Here is a 22,957-nt window from a genome sequence, read left to right on the forward strand (position 1 = left end):
AGCGCTGAGGGAGAAGCCCGCCCCCTCGACGGCGGGCTTCTGTCCCGCTAAAATACATATCCTTGTGGCGGGGGCTCATACATATATACAGTGCCCAACTGTATATATGAGTACTTTTGCCACCAGAGGTCCATATGCTGCCCAGGGCGCCCCCCCCCTGCGCCCTGCACCCTTACAGTGACCGGAGTATGTGAGGAGTGTTTGGAGCAATGGCGCACAGCTGCAGTGCTGTGCGTTACCTCATGTGAAGAACGGAGTCTTCTGCCGCCGATTTCGAAGTCTTCTTGCTTCTCATACTCACCCAGCTTCTGTCTTCCGGCTCTGCGAGGGGGACGGCGGCGCGGTTCTTGGATCCTGTGTACGATCCCTCTGGAGCTTATGGTGTCCAGTAGCCTAAGAAGCAGGACCTATCTTCAAAGAGTAGGGCTGCTTCTCTACCCTCAGTCCCACGATGCAGGGAGTCTGTTGCCAGCAGAGCTCCCTGAAAATAAAAAACCTAACAAAATACTTACTTACAGCAAGCTCAGGAGAGCTCACTGAAAAGCACCCAGCTCGTCTGGGCACAATATCAAACTGAGGTCTGGAGGAGGGGCATAGAGGGAGGAGTCAGAGCACACCAGATCCTAAATTCTTTCTTAAAGTGGCCATGTCTCCTGCGGAGCCCGTCTATCCCCATGGTCCTTACGGAGTCCCCAGCATCCACTAGGACGTTAGAGAAAGGGGCCATTACATTTATAAGTAGTCTTGGCGTTAGGCCAAGACTACACCACCATTGGTAGGCAGGCACTAGATAGGCGGGCATTAGGCCCGAGGGGCAATATCGGCAGTAGGCCGTGGGAGAGTTAGTCAGATAGGATTTGGATTGTGGCCTTTGCTGTAGGGGGCTCTAGGTCCACCAGGTTATTCCAAGGTTGGCATCCCCGCCAGTGGGAGAAGTTCACAGTACAGACCCCCCCCCCCATGGCTGGGTACCCGCAGTGGGTGGGCTGTACGGTAGCTCGATCGGGGCCAGTTGCAGGTCTGGTGCGGAGGGCCGCCTGGCCCTCGTATTCTGTACACAGCTTAGTGTTGGGGGAGACTGTGGAGAGACTGTCCAGAATCACACGGCCTATCCCGTGACTCTGGACTGGGCGGAGGCCCCCGTAGGGAATTAGATTGCGCAGGCAATTGTCCACCAGCGCGAAGCGGCTGAAACTTCCACCGAACCGGACTAGAGAGGTAACTCACATTTTGTTCTATTGTCATTTTGTTGCCCTGTATGTGTTTGTACTGTTTGCTGGAGTTAGGTGTAGTAGCTAACCAGGTTGCACTGTTTAGAGTTTGTAGTAAATAGGCTCAGTTCCGTTGTTTGCCCATTTATTAGTTTGTAGGGAGGCTGCAGTCACTCTCTTTCCAGGAGCAGAGACCCACGACAGGCAAACTGACAAGAGTGCCAGTGTGAGTATACTTTGTTTGTGTGTGTGTGTGTGTCCTAGTCCGCGTTGAGCGCGGGTTTGCGAGACCCCGCTAGGCCTAGTGTGCTCGCTTTCACCTAGGTGCACAAGTGCCGAGTAGGTGACGTTTGGATGGCTGAGGCCCGCGGGCCAGTGACCGGTGAATGTCGCGCCCACCCAGGTGTGCCCACTTCCCCGTCGCGGAAGGAGTTGACACACTGTGATAGTGTTCCTTTTCCCCCTAGCCGTCGGGCCCTCCAGGCTGAGTCCCCGTCTTGAGATCTAAAGGAAGTGTTTCACCAGACGAAGTGAACACACGGTTGGGAACTGAGGAAAACAACTTGTGATAAGCGCGGTACACCTGCACGGCAGCAGGCACTACACTGCACCGCCACCCTTACATTTGGCGTAGTCGGCAGGATACTCTTGTAAGGATGGACCGGAAAGGACAAGATGGAGGGAGACAGTGATGAGTCTCGGGCCAAGCTACCCATTGCGGCGGCCCTGAACCATCTAGACAAGTTCGATGGACAAAATATGCCCCTGACGGAATGGATTGAACAGCTGGAGACCACCATCGAACTTTATCAGATCCCAAAGAGTGTACAGGTTAATCTGGCGTTGAAGGTCCTAACTGGTGACGCCTGGAAAACGGTACGTGTACCTCCCGAAAGGCTCAGGAGGAGCCTGGCGGATGTCTTCAAAATTCTAAAGGGTGTATATGGAGACAAGGCTACTACGACCACGCTGAAGAAGTGCGTTTTTGCTCGGGTCCAAAGGGAGGACGAGACCATCTCCTAATTCGCCAACGCGATACCACCACAGATTGCGAGACCACTACACGAATTACTGCGAGGTGTTGCTACCGATGTACGGAACCGGGCAGTGGCATGGAATCATGCTCAAGAGGATGCCTTTGCTTGTCTGAAACAGGCCCTCACTCGGGCTCCAGTACTGGCTTATGCCGATTTTGATAAGACGTTTATATTGTACACCGACGGGAGTCACCAAGGGCTGGGGGCTGTACTCTCCAGGATACAGGAGGGCCAGGAACGAGTGATTGCTTATGGGAGCCGGAGCCTCCGAGAATCAGAGCGGAATCCAAACAACTATAGTTCCTTCAAGCTGGAGCTACTGGCAGTCGTCTGGGCGGTTACTGAAAAGTTCACGGAGTACCTAACCGCCGCCGACTTTAAAGTTGTCACGGATAATAACCCTTTGTCACACCTGAATTCAGCCAAGTTGGGCGCTCTGGAACAGCGCTGGGTATCTTGACTGGCAAAATTCTCGTTCAAGATTCGATATCGGCCAGCAAGGGCGAATGCGAATGCGGATGCCCTGTCCCGCTATCCAGTGGAGTCACCTACTGGTCCCACGGATAAGGAGCAAGAAGGACAGGAGATCCCTGACCTCGCCAGGATGATTCCCCCTTCGGCAGAACCAAAGATGACGTGTGGAATTTTACTACAAAAAACCTTGCCGGACTGGGTTATAGAACAAGGGCGGGATCAGGATGTGCAATGTGTCCGCAGGTGGAAGGAACTGGGTCACTGGCCTTCTTCTTCGGAAAGACTACAACTTAGCCCATGGGATCGGATGACCATACGGGAAGGGGTGTTATGTCGACAGGCTTACCATGAGCAGGAGCTCCGGAAGGTGTGGCAGATCATTCTACCTAAAGATTTGGCCTGTGCTCTGGTGACCGAAGCGCACGAAGAAGGGGTCCATTTCGGAGCTGAGAAGACGCTACAGTGGATCCGTCGTCAGTATTTCTTCCCAGGCTTGCAGACACTGGTTGAAGGGGTTTGTCAGACATGTAGAAGATGTGACGTTACAAAGGGTGGCGAGCAGCGGGCACCGGTACAGAACATTAGGACCACAAGACCCCTTGAACTCCTCATGGCGGACTATGTTTTGATAGGGGAGTCGGTGCGTGGGTATCAATATGCCATAGTGATGACCGACCACTTTACTAAATTTACGGTAGTTGTCCCTACCGTGGACCAAACGGCCGACACGGCAGCCAAGCCTATTGTTGAACATTTTATCTGCAGATATGGCTGCCCTGAGCACATCCATTCCGATCAAGGTGCGTGTTTTCAAGGCTGGGTAATAGAGCGCTGGCCTGACTTCGTTCCGGAATTTGTATGGGTGTATAACAATCGAGTACACCGGTTCACTGGTTTCTCGCCATTTTTTTGCTGTTTGGCCGACCAGGGAAGGAATTACAAGACCTTGATCTGTCCCTACCCATGGAGGATGATCAGTGGACGCACAGTGGATGGATCGAGGAGCAGAAACGGCGCCTAAAAGTTGCCGGGGATGTGGCGGCAGGGAACATTGGGTCCAAACTGCATCCTAGCCCTGGATGGACGTTGGGAGGACCATTTGCCGAGGGTCAAAGGGTGCTAGTTCGAGAGAAGTGACCTGGGAACAAGTTGAGCGAGCGATGGGAGGTGATGACTTATATCGTGCAGAGGCGGGTGTCTCCTGACAACCCGGTCTATGAGGTGAAGGCAGAAGACGGAAGCGGTCGTGTTCGCACTCTACATCGGAACATGTTGCGGCCTTGCCTCTTCGAGGATTTGCTTCCCCTAGCAGCGGTCCCAGAGGCCACCCCTGGACTGGATGAAGATGATTGGTGGGTCCCACCATCTGACGTAACGCAAGAGCCCTTGCCGTCGGAAAGATTAGCAGTGGCCATGGATCCAGTAGGATCTGTCTTGCCCCCCGCGGCTCTGCCCAGGCGTTTTACCCGAACGACGTTGGGAGTGCCAGCCCCCCGTTTTGCTGATCCAAACTTTGAGTGGACGACAGCTTGCATCTTTGTAGGGACTACAAAGGAAACAGGGGGGGAAATGTGAGCGGGCACCAGGCTGGTGGAACAAGGGAGGTCTCTTACCTCCGTTTCCCCCGGGCAGGCGGCGGTACACGGCGGGATGCAGCGGTGCGGCGAGCTTCCGGGACGGAGGTGCTTGCATCCGCTGGGAATCAAGCCCCTCTAATCACGTCGCACCCATTTGAGTTTGGCGCCGGGCGTGAGCCAATCGGGGCTCACGCCCGGTCAGCCAATAGGAACGGGCTGCGACGAGCCAATCAGGGCTCGTCATGTCATAGCTCCGCCCCCTCCCAGCATCATATAACAGATGCTGCGGAGCAGGAGAGCTCAGTCGGGCGCCGGAGCCGCAGCGGTGAAGAGCTCCAGAAGAGGAGAAGCCACCGGCAGAAGAAGACCCGGCAGCGGCGGGAAGAAGAAGAGGAGGCGGCGGCGGCGGCGGCCGAGGACCGAGAGGAGGCAGAGCCTGGGATCCAGTGGTGGAGGCCCGGCGGAGAGTGCTGCAGTGTGTGCGCAGCAAAAGGGCTAACGAAGCTCCCCACTGCAGCCTCTCCCTACGGTCCGGGTAGGTGGCCTTGGGCCAACAGCATAATCCCCCTAAACCACCAGGGTGTCAGGCATTAGGCCTGTGACCACAGACAGGCAATAGGCCTGAGCAGCAGTTAGGAGGAAAGGGGCCCCTCATTTATAAGTAGTCTTGGCGTTAGGCCAAGATTACTGTTCCCCATTAGGCAGGCGCTAGGCCTGAGGCTACAGTCAGGCACTAGGCCTGTGTCACGGATAGGAGAAAAAGGGGCCATTACATTTATAAGTAGGCTTGGCATTAGGCCAAGACTACACCAAAATTGGTAGGCAGGCACTAGACCTGTGGCACTAGATAGGCGGGCATTAGGCCCGAGGGGCAAAATTGGCAGTAGGCTGCGGGAGAGTTAGTCAGATAGGATTTGGATTGTGGCCTTTGCTGTAGGGGGCTCTAGGTCCACCAGGTTATTACAGGGTTGGCACCCCCGCCAGTGGGAGAAGTTCACAGTACAGACGTACAGACCCCCCCACCCCTCTCTGGCTGGGTACCTGCAGCGGGTGCCCTCGTATTCTGTACACAGCTTAGTGTTGGGGGAGACTGTGGAGAAACTGTCCAGCCTCACACGGCCCATCCCGTGACTCTGGAGTAGGCGGCGGCCCCCGTAGGGAATTAGATTGCACAGGCAATTGTCCACCGGCGCGAAGCTGCTGAATCTTCCACCGAACCGGACTAGATAGGTAACTCACATTTTGTTCTATTGTCATTTTGTTGCCCTGTATGTGTTTGTACTGTTTGCTGGAGTTAGGTGTAGTAGCTATCCAGGTTGCACTGTTCAGAGTTTGTTGTAAATAGGCTCAGTTCCTTTGTTTGCCCATTTATTAGTTTGTAGGGAGGCTGCTGTCACTCTCTGTCGCAGAGACCCGTGACAGGCAAACTGACAAGAGTGCCAGTGTGAGTATACTCTGTGTGTGTGTCCTAGTCCACGTTGAGCGCCGGTTTGCGAGACCCCGCTAGGCCTAGTGGGCTCGGTTTCACCTAGGCGCGCAAGTGCCGAGTAGGTGACGTTTGGGTGGCTGAGGCCCGCGGGCCAGTGATGACATTCACCTAACCGGTGAACATCGCGGCCACCCCGGTGTGCCCTCTTCCCCGTCGCGGAAGGAGTTGACACACGGTGATAGTGTTCCTTTTTCCCTAGCCGTCGGGCCCTCCAGGCTGAGTCCCCGTCTTAAGATCTAAAGGAAGGATTTCACCAGACGAAGTGAACATGCGGTTGGAAAACAACTTGTGGTAAGGAGCGCGGTACACCTGCACCACTGCACCGCCACCCTTACATGCGCATGCAGAGATCTCTGGAAAAATGCTGTGGCAGCCATTTTCCCAGTGATTTCTCTGCTGCGCATGGAAAAACAGTGCCATTTTCACAGTGATTCAATAGTGCTGCTGCCATCGACATGGGACTCTGGAGGGGTGAGTATTCAAGAAATGGGTGCAGTGTGTGCTGTATGGGCTCCCCCTGGACTCAGGGGCCCCGTGTGCACCGCACACTGTACCCATTATAAATATGCCAGTGCATTGGGCCTAATTCAGATATGGTTGGATGGTGCATCGCTGCTGCTTACTTAGATGCTGCAGCGATGCATAGATATGTAAATCCAGCAAGAGGCATCTGGTATAAGTAGACATCTCCTGCATGCAGTTGTGATCCAGTGCTGCAACCTAAGACATAGAACCGGATCACTTGTGACGCCATCTGCTGGCTGCGTGACCCATGGGGACACCGCAGCTCCTTCCAAGAGACCAGGAAATCGCCATCAACCAATGGAGGCACCGCTCCCTTTTCCCAACCAGCTGTAGACTGTCAATCTGACGTCGGCAGCCATAGTGCATCCAACGACAAAGGACCTGTACTGCACATGGGCAGTATGTGTCTGGTGCATGCCCAAAGTACTAAACATCAGTACTTTGCATTATGTGCAAGGCACTTGATACGAAGTTATAGTGATCAGGGTTCTAAAGATTCAAAAGCAATCTAGCTTTCCAATAACCTGTTTTATGACACATTAATTGATCACAAAATAAGAAATAGTGAAATATCTATATGCTTTCTAAAAATACATATAATGGCCCTTATTCAGAGGTGGACGCTGTGGCGACATTGGACATTGTGCATGCGTCACGATGCTTACAACATAAGGATAATTTCAGTGGGCATTTCTGGGTGGTTACTGGAAGGGGTGGGGGGGCTACACAAACATGGGCAAGTCCCAGTCAGCAACTGAATTTAAAGACACAGTTGCACTGATAGAGACAGCCATATTCAAATGGAGATTCTGCACCAGCAGATGAGCATCACCACTGGTCGGTGTCTCAGTAGGAAGACCATCGGCTATGGCACTAGCATAAAGATGCAGTGGCAGCTGCGTAAAAAGACGGTGGTGATTCAGGCCCAATATCTGCAGGACTTCCACATAAAACAGATCAGTCCTTACCACTATATATTGCCTGTTTTTCATCTCTCTCCTCCTGTAGGTCTTCTTGTAACTCCAGTAGTTTCCCACGCAGTTCATCTTTGCGCTCTTGTGCCTGGCGTGTCACTTGCCTTTGTAAAGCTAGATGTTTGGATAAATAGATGGAAATTGTAGAAGGAAACTGGTAGATAGCACTTGAAGTGTCAAGCATATTTGCATTAGTAAGAAAGTATCCAACAAAATTTACTTGGGGCAATAATAACTAAAGTGAAATAAGAACAAATGTAGTTTCAGATATTGTCTTTCATTTTTAAAGTTCACTGGAATAACCAAGATGAATATATTATAGGGTTACAGTACACTGTGTTATTGAATAAGCATTAACTGTATACTCTCAATGCAATAATTTAATATTCAATTAATAATTTAATTGCATATTGGGGCCTATGTTCTGTTAATTTCGGTGGATCCATTTTTGACACAAGTTGAAATTTATAGGGGTACTGTCACGTCTGACAAGGTTTGAGGATCCGGCAGCTGAGACTTGCCCAAGGAGGTAGTTGTCTGTGGGTGAACTGGACGAGGGGGTTGGATATAGTTCCTTCTCATAGGACAAGGGGAAATGAAGAGCGTAGGTGGGGCTAAGAGTCAGTGGGTTGTAGTTCTTGTGGACAGAGCTGAGGTAGAGAACCGTGGCTGGTCAACGATGACTTAAAGACGTAGTTGTAGACAAAGAACTGCGGGTTGTGGCTTGAAAGACGAGGTTGTAAATAATGAACTGCGGAACTGTGAATGGTGGTTAAAGACATGGCTGGAGACAAAGAACTGTGGACTATGACTTGAAAGACAAGGCTGTAGACAATGAACTGTGGAACTGTGAATGATGGTTGGAGACGTGGCTGGAGACAAGGGCACAGGGCTAAAGCACCTACAATAGGGTTGAAACTTGAAGCACTGGCGTCCCTGTCCTAAACCATCCCCCTTTTATAGGAAGAAGTTTCCCTGGATTGGCTGGAAGGAACAGGAAGCAAGGACTATGCCTCAAACTTGGTCTCCAACATGGCGGCGCGCAGTACTGCAGACCTTCTACATAGCCACACAGCTCACTGCCCCTGGTTTCCTAGCAACAGCTCAGCAAGAGAGACCCGCTGCAGCGGCATCCCGCCGCCACGAGCGGACCCCCTCACCGCCGCTACTGCTGCCCTCAGACCCGGCGCAACAGCCCACCTCCGCCGCTGCCCAGCCGCCGCCTGCGAAGCCCCGCGGCCACAGCGTACCGGTAAGACACCGGACGCTGACAGTACCCCCCCCCCCCCTTTGCGGGTGGACTCCCGACACCTATAAGGTTTAGCTGGAAACTTGGTATGAAATGTCTGAAGGAGTCTTGGAGCATGGACATCTTCTGCTTCTACCCAAGACCTTTCCTCCAGTCCATATCCCTTCCAATCAACAAGGTACTGGAGGCGACCATATCGTCTGCGGGAGTCGAGGATCTTGTGAATCTCAAATCCGTCACCTTGTACTGATCGGATCTTGGGTGATTTAGGCAGAGCAGCTCTGAATCGATTAAGTACCAATGGTTTCAAGAGGGAAATATGAAAAGCATTAGGAATTCTTAAATGCGGAGGCAACTTCGCCTTGTAAGATACAGGATTTAGTACTATTTCGATTGGGTAGGGCCCAATAAATCTGGGAGCAAACTTTTTAGTAGGAACCTTCAACCTTAGGTTACGAGTGGAAACCCAAACCCGATCTCCGACCTTAAGACTTGGTACAGCTCTTCGCTTCAGATCTGCATAGGTCTTATACCTCTTGGATGTCTTGAGCAAGGCCTTGTGAACTTGTCTCCAGGTTTTGGTAAATTGTTGAAGTGCTGACTCTGTGGCAGGAACCTCGAGCATAGGTAGAGGTTGGAAGTCAGGAACTTTTGGATGATAACCATAATTAATGAAAAATGGAGAAGATTTTGTGGCAGAATGATAGAGATTGTTATGGGCAAATTCTGCAAATGGGAGAAAGTCCAGCCAGTCGTCCTGAGAGGAGGACATGAATAAACACAGAAATGTCTCTAGGTCCTGGTTCACTCTCTCTGTTTGACCATCCGTTTGGGGATGATATCCTGAGGAGAAATTCAATCTTATACCGAGAGCAGAACATAGGGACCTCCAAAATTTGGCCACAAACTGAGGACCTCTATCAGACACTGGCCCTCATTCCGAGTTGTTCGCTCGGTATTTTTCATCGCATCGCAATGAAAATCCGCTTAGTACGCATGCGCAATGTTCGCACTGCGACTGCGCCAAGTAACTTTGCTATGTAGAAAGTATTTTTACTCACGGCTTTTTCATCGCTCCGGCGAACGTAATGTGATTGACAGGAAATGGGTGTTACTGGGCGGAAACACGGCGTTTTATGGGCGTGTGGCTGAAAACGCTACCGTTTCCGGAAAAAACGCAGGAGTGGCTGGAGAAACGGTGGGAGTGCCTGGGCGAACGCTGGGTGTGTTTGTGACGTCAACCAGGAACGACAAGCACTGAACTGATCGCACAGGCAGAGTAAGTCTGGAGCTACTCTGAAACTGCTAAGTAGTTAGTAATCGCAATATTGCGAATACATCGGTCGCAATTTTAAGAAGCTAAGATTCACTCCCAGTAGGCGGCGGCTTAGCGTGTGTAACTCTGCTAAATTCGCCTTGCGACCGATCAACTCGGAATGAGGGCCACGATTTCCTGCGGTAGACCATGGAGTCGGAAGATCTCTGCTATGAATAATTTTGCCAACTGGGATGCCGATGGAAAACTAGCTAGGGGAACGAAGTGTGCCATTTTAGAGAACCGATCAACTATGACCCACACAGTATTTTGTCCGCCAGATGCAGGTAAATCGGTAATAAAGTCCATAGAAATATGAGTCCATGGTCTTTGCGGCACAGGTAACAGATGAAATAGCCCGGCTGGAGGACCTTTGGGACTTTTATGCTGGGTACACTTCAGACAAGCAGCCACGAATTCCTGAATGCCACCAGCAGGAGCGCTAAATGAATTTCAACGTTTTATGACCACCCGTATGGCCCATGAAGGAGGAAAAGTGAGCCCATGTAAGATGTTTCTTGCGTAGATTTGGTGTAACAAATATTTTCCGCGGAGGAGAAAGTGGAGAGGTATTAGTTGCTGAGAAAGAGGTGGACTCCAAGATGAATTGTTCTTTTGAACGGTCAGAGGGTTCTTCAGAAGTCAAGGAATGGGATAATGCATCTGCCTTTTTGTTGAGGGAACCTGGTCGGTAACGAAGTTTAAAGTTGAAATGAGTAAAGAAGAGTGCCCATCTTGCTTGCCATTGGATCAGACATCGAGCTGACTGTAGATATAGGAGGTTCTTGTGATCTGTGGTTACCGAGATGGGATGCTGGGCTCCCTCCAACAAATACCTCCACTCCTCAAAGGCTAACTTAATTGCCAGTAATTCTTGTTCCCCAATGGCGTAATTATGTTCAGCAGGAGAAAATCTTCCAAGAAGAATTCACAGGGATGGACCTTCTTGTCCTCGAAGAGCTGGCACAACACTGCTCCTACTCAGACAGTGGAAGCATCAACCTCCACCAGGAACGGACGGCTGAGATCGGGTTGTTGAAGGACAGGGGCGGTCATGAAAGCCTCCTTTAAAGATGAAAAGCTTCCAAAGCTTCCGGAGACCACTTAGCATGATCTGCTCATTTCCTAGTTAAAGCGGTTATGGGAGCTATGACATAGGAATAATTCTGAATAAACCTTCGGTAGAAGTTAGCGAATCCCAGGAAACGTTGAACCCCCTTAAGGGTAGCTGGAAGCGACCAATCGTGGATCGCCTGGACTTTAGCGGGATCCATCTGCAACTTCTGCCCCAAGAGGATGTAACCGAGGAATGGAATCGTGGGTACTTCGAAGGTGCACTTCTCTAACTTACAGAATAACTGATTCCTCCGTAAACGAGTGAGAACCTCTGACTTGATCTCGATGGGTCATCAGATCCCTAGAAAAGATGAGTATGTCATCCAAATACACCACCAGGCAGTCATAAAGGACGTCTCTGAAAATGTCGTTAACTAATTCTTGAAAGACAGCTGGAGCATTACACAGGCCGAAAGGCATTACCAGGTATTTGTAATGCCCGTTGCGGGTATTAAATGCCGTCTTCCATTCGTCACCTGGGCGAATACGTATAAGATTGCAGTCCCCTCATAAGTCCAATTTGGAGAACACAGTAGCTCCTTTAACATGGTCAAACAGTTCTGGAATTAGGGGCAATGGATATCTGTTCTTAATCATTATGTCGTTGAGCCCTCTATAGTCAATACAGGGCCGCAGACCCCCATCCTTCTTTTTGACAAAGAAAAACCCCGACCCTGACGGAGAGGTGGAAGACCTGATGAACCCTTTATCCAAATTTTCCTGGATATACTCCGACATGGCCTGTGTCTCAGGGAGTGAGAGAGGGTAGATTCGGCCTCGGGGAGGAGTCTTGCCTGGTACCAGATCAATGGGACAGTCCCAAGTGCGATGCGGAGGCAAGGTGTCCGCCCCATGCTTACTAAAAACATCTTGAAAGGCCTGGTATTCCACAGGAAGGCTGGAAGGGCTGGAAGCACAGAGGGGTCTTACTGAGGGCAAACAGTTCTGGAAGTAGTTTTGTCCCCAAGAGAGAACATCCATGGTTCGCCAGTCTATGGGGTAAATTTACTAACATTCGTAATTTTCCGTTTGAGGTCAAAGTTCAATCACGAATGACATCGAAAGTGTAAATATGCAACTTTTTGGATTTACTAAGCTGCCGTATTCTGCATTTTCGGTTTTTCCGATGTCGATGTCAGTCGTTTTTTTAGGCAGTGTTTTACGTGAGTGACTTGTAAAACACTGCCGACTTTAATACAATGAATGCACCTTGTAAAAAAAAAATAATGTTTAAACTTAAAAAAAAAATTGCGTGGGGTCCCCCCTCCTAAGCCAAACCAGCCTCGGGCTCTTTGAGCCGGCCCTGGTTGCAAAAATATGGGGGGAAAAATGATAGAGGTTCCCCCATATTTAAACAACCAGCACCGGGCTCTGCGCCTGGTCCTGGTTCCAAAAATACGGGGGACAAAAAGCGTAGGGGTCCCCCGTATTTCTGAAACCAGCACCGGGCTCCACTAGCCAGATACATAATGCCACAGCCGGGGGACACTTTTATATAGCTCCCGGCGGCCCTGGCATTACATAACCAACTAGTCACCCCTGGCCGGGGTACCCTGGAGGAGTGGGGACCCATTCAATCAAGGGGTCCCCCCCCTCCAGCCACCCAAGGACCAGGGGTGAAGCCCGAGGCTGTCCCCCCCATCCAAGGGCTGCGGATGGAAGGCTGATAGCCATTGTGTAAAAAAATGAATATTGTTTTTAGTAGCAGTACTACAAGTCCCAGCAAGCCTCCCCCGCAAGCTGGTACTTGGAGAACCACAAGTACCAGCATGCGGAGGAAAACCGGGCCCGCTGGTACCTGTAGTACTACTACTAAATAAATACCCCAATAAAAACATAAGACACACACCTTGAAAGTATAACTTTAATGCATACATACACACCTCCATATACATATACTTACCTTATGTTCACACGAGGGTCGGTCCTCTTCTCCATGTAGAATCCATGGTGTACCTGTTGAAAAAATTATACTCACAAAATCCAGGGTAGAAGGCTCTTCTTCTTGTAATCCATTTGTAATCCACGTACTTGTTAAAATAAAAAAACGGACACCCGACCTCGAACTGAAAGGGGCCCCATGTTTTCACATGGGACCCCTTTCCCCGAATGCCAGAAACCCCCTCTGACTGATGTCTAAGAGGGTTCCATCAGCCAATCAGGGAGCGCCACATTGTGGCACCCTCCTGATTGGCTGTGTGCTCCTGTACTGTATGACAGGCGGCATACGGCAGTGTTACAATGTAGCGCCTATGCGCTCCATTATAACCAATGGTGGGAACTTTGTGGTCAGCGGTGAGGTTACTTTCGGTCAACCGCTGACCACAAAGTTCCCGAGGCTGGTTTGGCTTAGGAGGGGGGACCCCACGCATTTAAAAAAAAAAAAAAAAACATTTCCCACCCCTTCCCACTGAAAAACATGCACGGATCTCATGGATCCGTGCATGCCTATCCAATCACGGTAAAAAAAAGCAGGTCTGGTTTTTTTTAGCACTTTTTCACGAATTGTATTTCAGCACGGCAGTGTTTGGCTATTGTCGGCAGTGTTTGTGATTTGCACTTTTTAGTAAATGACCGATTTCTACCAAATTGCTGGCGTATTTGACAGATGGTGTATTGATTCGTAATTTTTTCCTAGGACTTCCAAAATATTACGAATGCCCTCATCACTGCCGTGATTTTTGCTTAGTAAATTACCGAGATGACACTTTGAAGAAAAAACGGCATCTCGGTCAAAATCGGGACCTTAGTAAATATACCCCTATGTGGGGATTGTGTTTTATTAACCATGGAAATCCTAAGATCAGTTCGTGAGAGGCTTTAGGAATTACTAGAAAGGAGATGTCTTCCGAATGAAGAACTCCGACCTTCATTTTGAGAGGAACAGTACGAAAGGATATAATTCCCTCAGGAATATGACTTCCATCCACCGCAGTAATTGAAATGGTACGATCCAAGGGGACCGTTTGTATTCCAGATCGTTTAACCAGAGCTGATGTAATGAAGCTTTCGGTGGCTCCGGATTCGAGTAGTGCAGGGATGAGAAGAGAAGAAGAAGGGAGCTCCAGGTGAGTTAACAAGACAGACTCTTTCTTGGCAAGTAATTCTGAGAATTCTCCTAGCTTGACCTCCCGGCACAAGCTAGGAGCGGGCGTTTCCCGTCGGTTGGCTGCAGGATTTAACAAAATGATCAGATGCCCCTCAATACAGGCAAAGGTTCCCTTGTCGCTGTATCTGACGTTCCTCGTTGGAGAGACGGGAACAATTGATCTGCATGGGTTCTTCGGTAGTTGAAGATGACAGTGTCGGTGGAAGAACAACTCGAGGCTTAGGACGATCTGTCCGCGATCTCTCCATGCAGCGTTCTCTGAACCTCAGGTCTAATTTACTGCATAAGGAAATTAATTTATCCAACTTATCAGGTACGTCCTGAGTTGCGAGGTCATCTTTGATCTTTTCGGAGAGACCGCTCCAGAAAGCTGCAATGTGAGCCTCTTCGTTCCAGTTCAGTTCTGAGGAGAGAGTACAAAACTGGATCACGTACTGACTGACCGTACACGTGCCCTGACGCAGGCGCAGGATTTCTAATGAAGCAGCAGACGTCCTGCCTGGTTCACCAAAGATTCTTCGAAAGGTGGCCACGAACCTAGAATAGTTAGACAGGATGGGATCCGTCCTCTCCCACAAAGGTGAAGCCCATTCCAACACCTGTCCAGTAAGTAAAGAAATTATATAGGTTACCTTGGTTCGTGCTGATGGGAAGTTGGCCGACTGTAGTTCGCACTGGTTAAGAAACCTGCGGCATTGTTTTGAATTCCCATCGAACTTACTGGGAGAAGGCAAATGCAACTGTGGAAGTGGTACTGGTACAGGAGGAAGCGGAACTGGGGGTGCTAATGTGGGAGCAGCCGTAGATACTTGAGGGGCCGTCATGGCAACACAGAGAGAATCGAGACGTTCGGACATATTCTGCATGAACTGCACTATTTGGGATTGGGTGGCCTCCTGCTTACTCAAGCGAGACCAGATATCCACAGTTGAATCACCTCCTGAGGCCTGATCACCTGTCGAATTCATTGGGCCAGTGCTTACTGTCATGTCTGGCAAGGTTTGAGGATCCGGCAGCTGAGACTTGCCCAAGGAGGTAGTTGTCTGTGGGTGAACTAGACGAGGGGGTTGGATATAGTTCCTTCTCATAGGACAAGGGGCAATGAAGAGCGTAGTCGGGGCTAAGAGTCAGTGGGTTGTAGTTCTTGTGGACAGAGCTGAGGTAGAGAACCGTGGCTGGTGAATGATGACTTATAGACGTAGTTGTAGACTAAGAACTGCGGGTTGTGGCTTGAAAGATGAGGTTATAAATAATGAACTGCGGAACTGTGAATGGTGGTTAAAGATGTGGCTGGAGACAAAGAACTGTGGACTATGACTTGAAAGACGAGGCTGTAGACAATGAACTTTGGAACTGTGAATGGTGGTTGGAGACGTGGCTGGAGACAAGGAACGGTGGACTGTGGTTTGGAAGACGAGGCTGGAGATAATGGGCTGCGGACTGTGGACGGTGGTTTCAAAGATGAGGCTGGAGACAAAGATCTGCGGACTGTGGCTTGAAAGACAAGGCAGGAGACCCGAGGCCGACCGTGCCCAAAGGGTCTTACTGGACCGGGTTTTCCAGGAGCGTTTCCACAGGCAACAGCGGGTTAGGAACGGCAGGGCTGCAGCAGCAACTGAGAACCAGCTAAGCAGGATTAGGAGTAACCAGAATACAGCAAGGATCCTTGGGAGCACAGGGCTAAAGCACCTACAACAGGGTTGTAACTTGAAGCACTGGCGTCCCTGTTCTAAACCAGCCCCCTTTTATAGGAAGAAGTTTCCCTGGATTGGCTGGAAGGAACAGGAAGCAAGTACTATGCCTCAAACTTGGTCTCCAACATGGCAGCGCCCAGTACTGCAGACCTTTTACATAGCCACACAGCTCACTGCCCCTGGTTTCCTAGCAACAGCTCAGTAAGAGAGACCCCCTCACCGCCGCTTCTGCTGCCCTCGGACCCGGTGCAACAGCCCACCTCCGCCGCTGCCCAGCCGCCGCCTGTGAAGCCCGCCCCGCGGCCCCAGTGTACCGGTAAGACCCCGGACGCTGACAGGTACAGTACTTGCCAGCAAATATGAATGAAAAGGAAAGAAATAACATCTCTTCAATATGTTTTTTTTTATAAAATGAAGATATGCAGAATAGATTATTTCCATTTACGACTGAGAAACGTGCAGAATGGTAGAGTCTCTCAAAGGTATAATGACTGAAGGGTGGTCTTCACTTTGCCAGCGGTCGGGCTCCCGATAACCCGCATATCGGCGCCAGAATCCTGACCGCCGGCATACCGACAGTTCTTCTCCCTCTTGGGGGTCCACGACCCCCCTGGAGGAAGAATAGATAGCGTGGCGCGCTTAGCGCACCACCGTACCCTCAGCGTGGCGAGCACAGCGAGCCCGCAATGGTCTCATTTGTGCTCGCCCAGCTGTCGGTATGCCGGCGGTCGGGATTCCGGCGCCGGTATGCTGGTCGCCGGGAGCCCGACCGCCGGCATACCATACTACACCCATGACTGAATAGTATGTCACCTACAGTACTTCTCATTTAAACAGGATTTCATTCATATTAGGGAATAATTGACTAGTGATCGCCATCAGCCATCAATGGCTAGTAACCACTGGTGGTTTTCCACCGATGGTCTACTACTCATGTTGGATGTCGAAGGTCTATTGGTTGCTATCAATGGCAGAGATGCAGCCATGTTTTTTTTCCAGCACAGGACGCACAGCATATTGTGCGCCTGATCTTGCCGCTCAGCCTCACCCCCCTTCCCTGATTTGCTTGTCATTTCCCATGATACACTCATCAATTGTTCAATCAATTGTTTACCATTAATGGTTTCATGGATCAGTGGTGAACTTTTCAATGACCATTCCTAGAATTGATATAAATATACACAAGCATGTTTTGTAAAAGATAAGTAGATATATCTATGGGCCTGATTCTGAGATGTACATAAACCCGATGGATTACGTACATAACTGATGGTGGGGCACCTGTACGTGACCTGTTCTGCGCATGTACAGCACAGGTCCTGCCTGGTTGCACACAGTGTCCCCAAGCCACAGCCTGGGAACAATTGGCAGGGCTGGCAGCATTCCTGAAAAATGGGGGCATGTCTGGGAGTGGCAAGGCCAGGGTCTGCATCTTCAGACATATATTTCCTGGCCCCACCAGTGTGAACAGACCGCAATTCTGCGTAATATGAGAGTAACTCAGATGGCCGATGTTCAGGCAAGTGATCCAATGCTGCGTCTTTGAATGTGGCAGCAGTTCATGCAAGCATCCTGAAACTTTTGCATATTTTTGTACAGCAGCCGGCATCTTACTTGCAATGGACATTTTGAGCAAACAAAGGGTTGGTCAGAGGTATAATGGTGTGACCGATATGTCCAATGGTGCGTTTTCGTACATAACTGGTGGATTTGAGCAGCCGGCGTTGAACATCTCTGTACAAAAGACTGCAACTGCGACATATGCATATCTCCTAAAATCCATGCACATTTGTCTCCACCTCTAAATCAGGCCCATAAAATCAACATACATTATACGAAATAAGTTGAAAAGGAGATTTTGTTGAAAACACAACTACTGTGAAAGTGAACAACTAGTCCTCTATTAACTTACACAGGTGATCCTGTAAGACATCCACCTCTAGGGTTGCTTTCCAATACTGTTCTTCCACCGAGCCTAAAATTAATATTTTTGTAAGTAAAAGAGTCAATAAATGTAGTAGATTAGTACATGAGCTTGGATACACACATTTTCTGATGCAGTATACTGGTTTTCAATTTTTTCTGAATTTTTACAGTGACCATTGTGTTCATTTATACATCCTTGTTCACTTTTGAACAAGGAGCAAGTACATAGTTACCAACATTGAAGATCTCCTCTCTGGGAGATGACCGGAGAGAAGAAGCAGGTGGCCGGATATGTGGGCAAGGCAATGCTAATTGTGCCGTTAGGCCCCGCCACTCATGATATGGCTATCCACGTTACCCATTACAGTTATTTAGAGAGTATCAGAAAATATTTACTGGGGACAAATATATCAACTAAAGGCACATACAGTGCAAAAAGAACTGACACAGTCTCAGTTTCATTTAGAAGTTTAAAGAAAATCCTACAGCGGATATATGTTGAGAAATTCATATCTCATTATTATAATTCATTTTACATATTTTGAATTTCATTTTAAGACCCAGAGGGGGATATTTAATCCTATTTCACTTCAGACGTGTATAGTTAAGGATCGAGTAACCTGAAACATGAGAATGAATAGGGCCTTTTTCTGCATGCCCTAGGCTGGTAACCCCGCCACCATGATCCCCCACCCCTCTTTAAAGCCTGTATCATTTTTAGAGGAACACTTCAGGGTTTGGGAATAAATACTTAAATAGTCCTTTTGGAAGACCTGTAGCCCATGCACACAGGACATGCTCCTTTTATACATGTTACTGAAACATGCAGCTATGATTTTGTTCTGAATACATTAATAAAAAAGGATTTTTTTGAACACCCACCTGCTTTCCACCAGGTTTTGCAAGTACTGCACCACCTTTCCAGACACAGGAGTCCCCTTCCAGGCACACCAGAAGCCTGAGGAGGTTAGCATCAGAGCAGCGACAGTGACACCCCCACGGCCTTACTCCAGTCACACACTCCTATCTCAGTGCATGATTCACTGTACAACATATGTAATATCCAATCATGCACTTATACTCTATGCACAGTAAAACGCAGCGCAGGGTAACTTTTCACTACTTTAGTTTTGGGTAACTTCAGGGAACTCTTCAGGGATCAGTGGCGTCACAAGTGGTGTACAGAAGGTGTGGTGTCACCCACTGAAGGGGGACACCAAATTGCTGGCTCCTGCTCAGTGACAGCTGAATGCTGCATTGTAACAATACGTGCAGCACCGACTCCTGTCACTGTGTAGGAGCCGGCACTGCAGTCACAGCACTCCCTAGGGGGAAATGGTAATCTCACAAATACCTTGAGTGCCAGAAACAGGGGTTTGGGCAAGAGGCTATGCCCCCTCCCACTAAACTACTGTCAAAGTCAGAAAAATATCACTATGCACACTGCCATATTTGCACCTCATGCGAGTGCCTGTTGCACGTTCATGAGCCCTGCCGTGCGTGCGCATACTCGCCGTTGCGGGCACCCGCAGGCGCACGGTGTGCGCATTTACGGTAAAGTTTATGTGCGTCTAGCGGGCGACTCGTTCGTTACATATTTTAACTATATAATGTATTTTGTAGATCATGGTCCCCTTGATAGATTCTGAAAGTTTAGTTAATATAGCATGTTCATGGACAAAGAGATCCCTCTTTGTTTGATACGAAGGGTCAGACATGGGTCATACAGTGGTGTTTAGTATCCATCGGAAGAGTATTTAATTAGCAATATTCCGGTGTTGGTTTGAAGCGGATTAATCGCTCGTGCGAATAGTTATGGACATAAGAAGTTTATGTCCATTTACTATTATTTGCACTTACTTATCCATGCGGCGGGAAACCTAGTTTCCCACCCACCTGAGCAGTTGGAAATAGACACAGCCCACCTGTATGAATCAACCTATGACCTTTTGGTATAATACGAAGACGAATTCCTGTGTCCAATGAACAATGAGATTGTAGGGACCATTGAATTGTATTGTGTGTGGGGCATAAATAGACAAGCCGATGATATCCAGCTCACTCTCTTCAACGGTTCTCATTGCTGATAATCGGGAGCTGGATATCGAGGCGCATGCGATCGTTCCCCTTGTGCGTAAGTTTTCTCCGCAATCATATTTGTCTTTATTGTTATTGTGAGCCATATCTCTCTCTATCTCTCTCTCTCTCTCTCCTCCTCTTTCTCTCTCATTTTTTCCTTAAACGTAATTGTATTGTATTGTATTTCCTGTGTAGTTATCTGGTTAGTTAGTCTATGTTATATTGTAGTGTATGACTTGTATTGTATTATTCTTTTTCAAGTATAACATTCATATGAGGCGTTAGACCCTAAGCCCGGTATTTGTGTATTTCTTATAGTGTTAAGTATTCTTCGAGCGTCGGTGACGCTAGAACAGCTTTTGAGTTAATAAGGTTACACTGTGTTGCATCTACACTCTATCATTTCACTAAGGTTTTCCTGTATAATACATTGTTCATGGTTTACATATAAAGGTTTAACATTGTGAGCGTTAGCACCGCTGGTGATCTCCTCGTGGTCCCGAGCGTTCACTACGCTATAGCGAACCATTACGTTAGTCGGCAGCCAATAGCGTGCCTGTCTGTGATCTCTTGGCCGTGAGCGAACGTGACGCTTGAGCGTCTCGACTACGGCTAAGCGATTGTTACGCAACGTGCGTACCCTTACGGTATTCCATACGTCAATAGCGTACAGTGTTCTTAGACCTCTTAAAGGGTTTTAAGTAAGATAAATATTTAGCTTTATCAATTGGCGGCTCGTCCGTCCTTCACATATCTGCACTAGGTAATTTCAGCAGACATTATCCATCAGCAAAGGGCGGGAGGTCATATTCCTCGTAGTGCTGTCTGGATAAGCGTCTGCTTTGCTTAGTAAAGGGTGCTGAGGGAATCCGGAACCGGAGGTAAGAACAACACGCTAGTGTCTTTTAAAACTGTTTATTTCTGTCTTGCGTACGCACACACGCATATCTGCATTTCTTTTATTCGTGTATTTTCATATATCACTCTCCTGTTTGCCATTTTATAATTGATAAACGTGCTAAGAGAGATTTGTCGCTATTTCATAGTTAAAGTGTAAAAGTAATACATTAAGGGATAAAGTGCAAAGCACGCACGCAGCTCTACCTAAAGATACAAGGAGAGATTGGTGTGGTGTTCGGTAGATGATCGAGGATCATCTACATTGATAAACGTGTAAATTGTGTTACGGTGGATATTTGCTTTGCGTACACGTGTCTCTAACAAAGGGTGAGACTCGCGTACGCAACTCAAAGGCCGACGCACGCAGCGTATATTACGCAACGGAGCGTCCAGGTACGCCCACGTAACTCAAATCACACACTAGTGTTATTGTAACAGGCGAAAAGGTGGCAACGCGATAAATAGCGCAAATCGATTTTAGTGTCCGAAATTTAGAATAACAGATCCTTCTCCAAATTTACAACACATCTGGTCTAAAGGAAAGAAAATTTCTGCGCAGAAATAGAAATAGAAACAAAAGTGTACATGTGGTGAGTGAGTGTTTGCATATATAAGTTTATACAATTTTTGAGGTTGAACCACAAGAAGTCGAGTTCTCGCAGGGTACATGCATGTAAGTGACGTACATGGTGGCTAGGGAGGCATCCCTTGTTAAACACAGAATCTGAGCATTAGAGTATAGCAGACCAGGAGGTCACACTGTAGCACAGACCAGGAGGTCCAGAACAGACCAGGAGGTCCAGGTACAGCAGACAAGGAAGTCCGCTATAAATAGAGAAAAGAGCACAACCCAGGGGGTTGGTGCAGAACCCATATAGGCCATTAAAGCTCATGCTGAAGGAATTCGCAGCCGAAATTTTCGATTCCACTGGTCGCTCTGCACATAAGATTAGTTGCTTATGTGCTGAACGATTGTACCGCACGTAATTGTGTGCATTAGTTAATCTGACCAGTACCATTTGTGTACGAAACGGGTCATAAATACTATTTGTACATTCTGACGTGATTTGTGTAATTTTTTATTTTCTAAAGGGAAGTTCGCTGGTCACTCAGGAATTATCCAACAACCAACAGTTACTGGAAAGGGTCAATGCTCTGTGGAACACACTCACATGTTCCAGTAAATAAAGGTTTATAGGGGCCCTGGGTCGAGTACGCCAGCACTAGGACAGTGTGTAGGTCGTATTGGTCGGCGTGGGCGAGTGAGTGGGGCACTCGGTAAACCGCCACCGTCAGCCTATCTTGAACATTTTGGTTTTTGTAAGGGTTGGCTGAAGAAAGCAACGCCTACAGGTATGGGGGCCAATTGTTCAGGTAGGGGGCGATCAACCTCGGTTCGGGTTGATTCAGTGAACCGACCAGTCGGGTCGGCAAGGTACGTAATGTGTGAAAAATACGGTTCACACACAGAGGTTTTATGTGATGAATGGGAGAGAATGACGGTACATGACGGGGAGAAATCCCCAAGAGTAGGTAGCTTTAGCCCAGAAGTGTTACAAAATTTAAGGAGGAGGATATGTCTCATTAAATCAACAAAGAGACGAATCAAACATTATGATTATTTGCAGTTATGGCAACAGGAGGGTGAAATACAGAGAGGATTGGCTCAGGCGGCGGGATCTAACCCTATCAAGAAACTGATAGCCACGGCCCCGCCGCCACCTTACGTAACAGGAGAGAAATTGGTTGCGGAGAATGACGCATTAGGGTGTAACAAACAAACACTTAGCAACTGTGTAAATGTTAATAAGTTAACCAATGCAAGTATTAACCCGTGCAAGTTGTACCCTGTTTTGAACTTTCCCCAGGAGTGTGATCAAGAGGACGAATCGGCAACAATATCGGCGCTCTCTCTAGCAGCCACCATATCAGAAACTACAGTAGGCACGGCCCAACCCTTAAGATTAGTAACAAAGGCCCCTAGCGGAGGGACAGGTGAGGTCTTATCTACGGGTAAGTACGGCACCATACACTATGCTGAAACCATTTCACCACAGGCTGTAGAATCTACACAGAATGATGTTGCTAGACTTAATCCTGTTAGGGTGATAGCTGTTCCAAATGGGAAAACAGACACCACAGGAGTCACTCCCATTAGGAACATTGCCATGTATAGCCCATTTTCCCGAATGGAATTAAGAACCATAGTGTCTGAATTCCCTGACCCTAGGAAAGACTTAGTTGCTAGCCAGAAATACATCAGAGACCTAGGGAACACTTTA

At 48.6% G+C, this 22,957-nt stretch overlaps 1 protein-coding gene across 4 annotated transcripts in view; it reads right to left on the reverse strand.

The window, feature by feature from the left end:
- The window catches only part of DRC12 (dynein regulatory complex subunit 12 homolog), a 252,044-nt gene that overhangs the window by 145,432 nt on the left and 83,655 nt on the right, over positions 1-22,957 (reverse strand). For all 4 annotated transcript variants that reach the window (XM_063942907.1, XM_063942909.1, XM_063942908.1 and 1 more), the window contains exons 3-4: positions 17,683-17,745; positions 7,282-7,401 (exon numbers count right to left, since the gene is read on the reverse strand). In XM_063942907.1, coding sequence (XP_063798977.1) covers positions 7,282-7,401; positions 17,683-17,745 — 183 coding nt within the window. The remainder of the gene's footprint in view (positions 1-7,281; positions 7,402-17,682; positions 17,746-22,957) is intronic.

The sequence above is a fragment of the Pseudophryne corroboree genome, chromosome 10, assembly GCF_028390025.1.
Source record: "Pseudophryne corroboree isolate aPseCor3 chromosome 10, aPseCor3.hap2, whole genome shotgun sequence".
Taxonomy (NCBI): Eukaryota; Metazoa; Chordata; class Amphibia; order Anura; family Myobatrachidae; genus Pseudophryne; species Pseudophryne corroboree.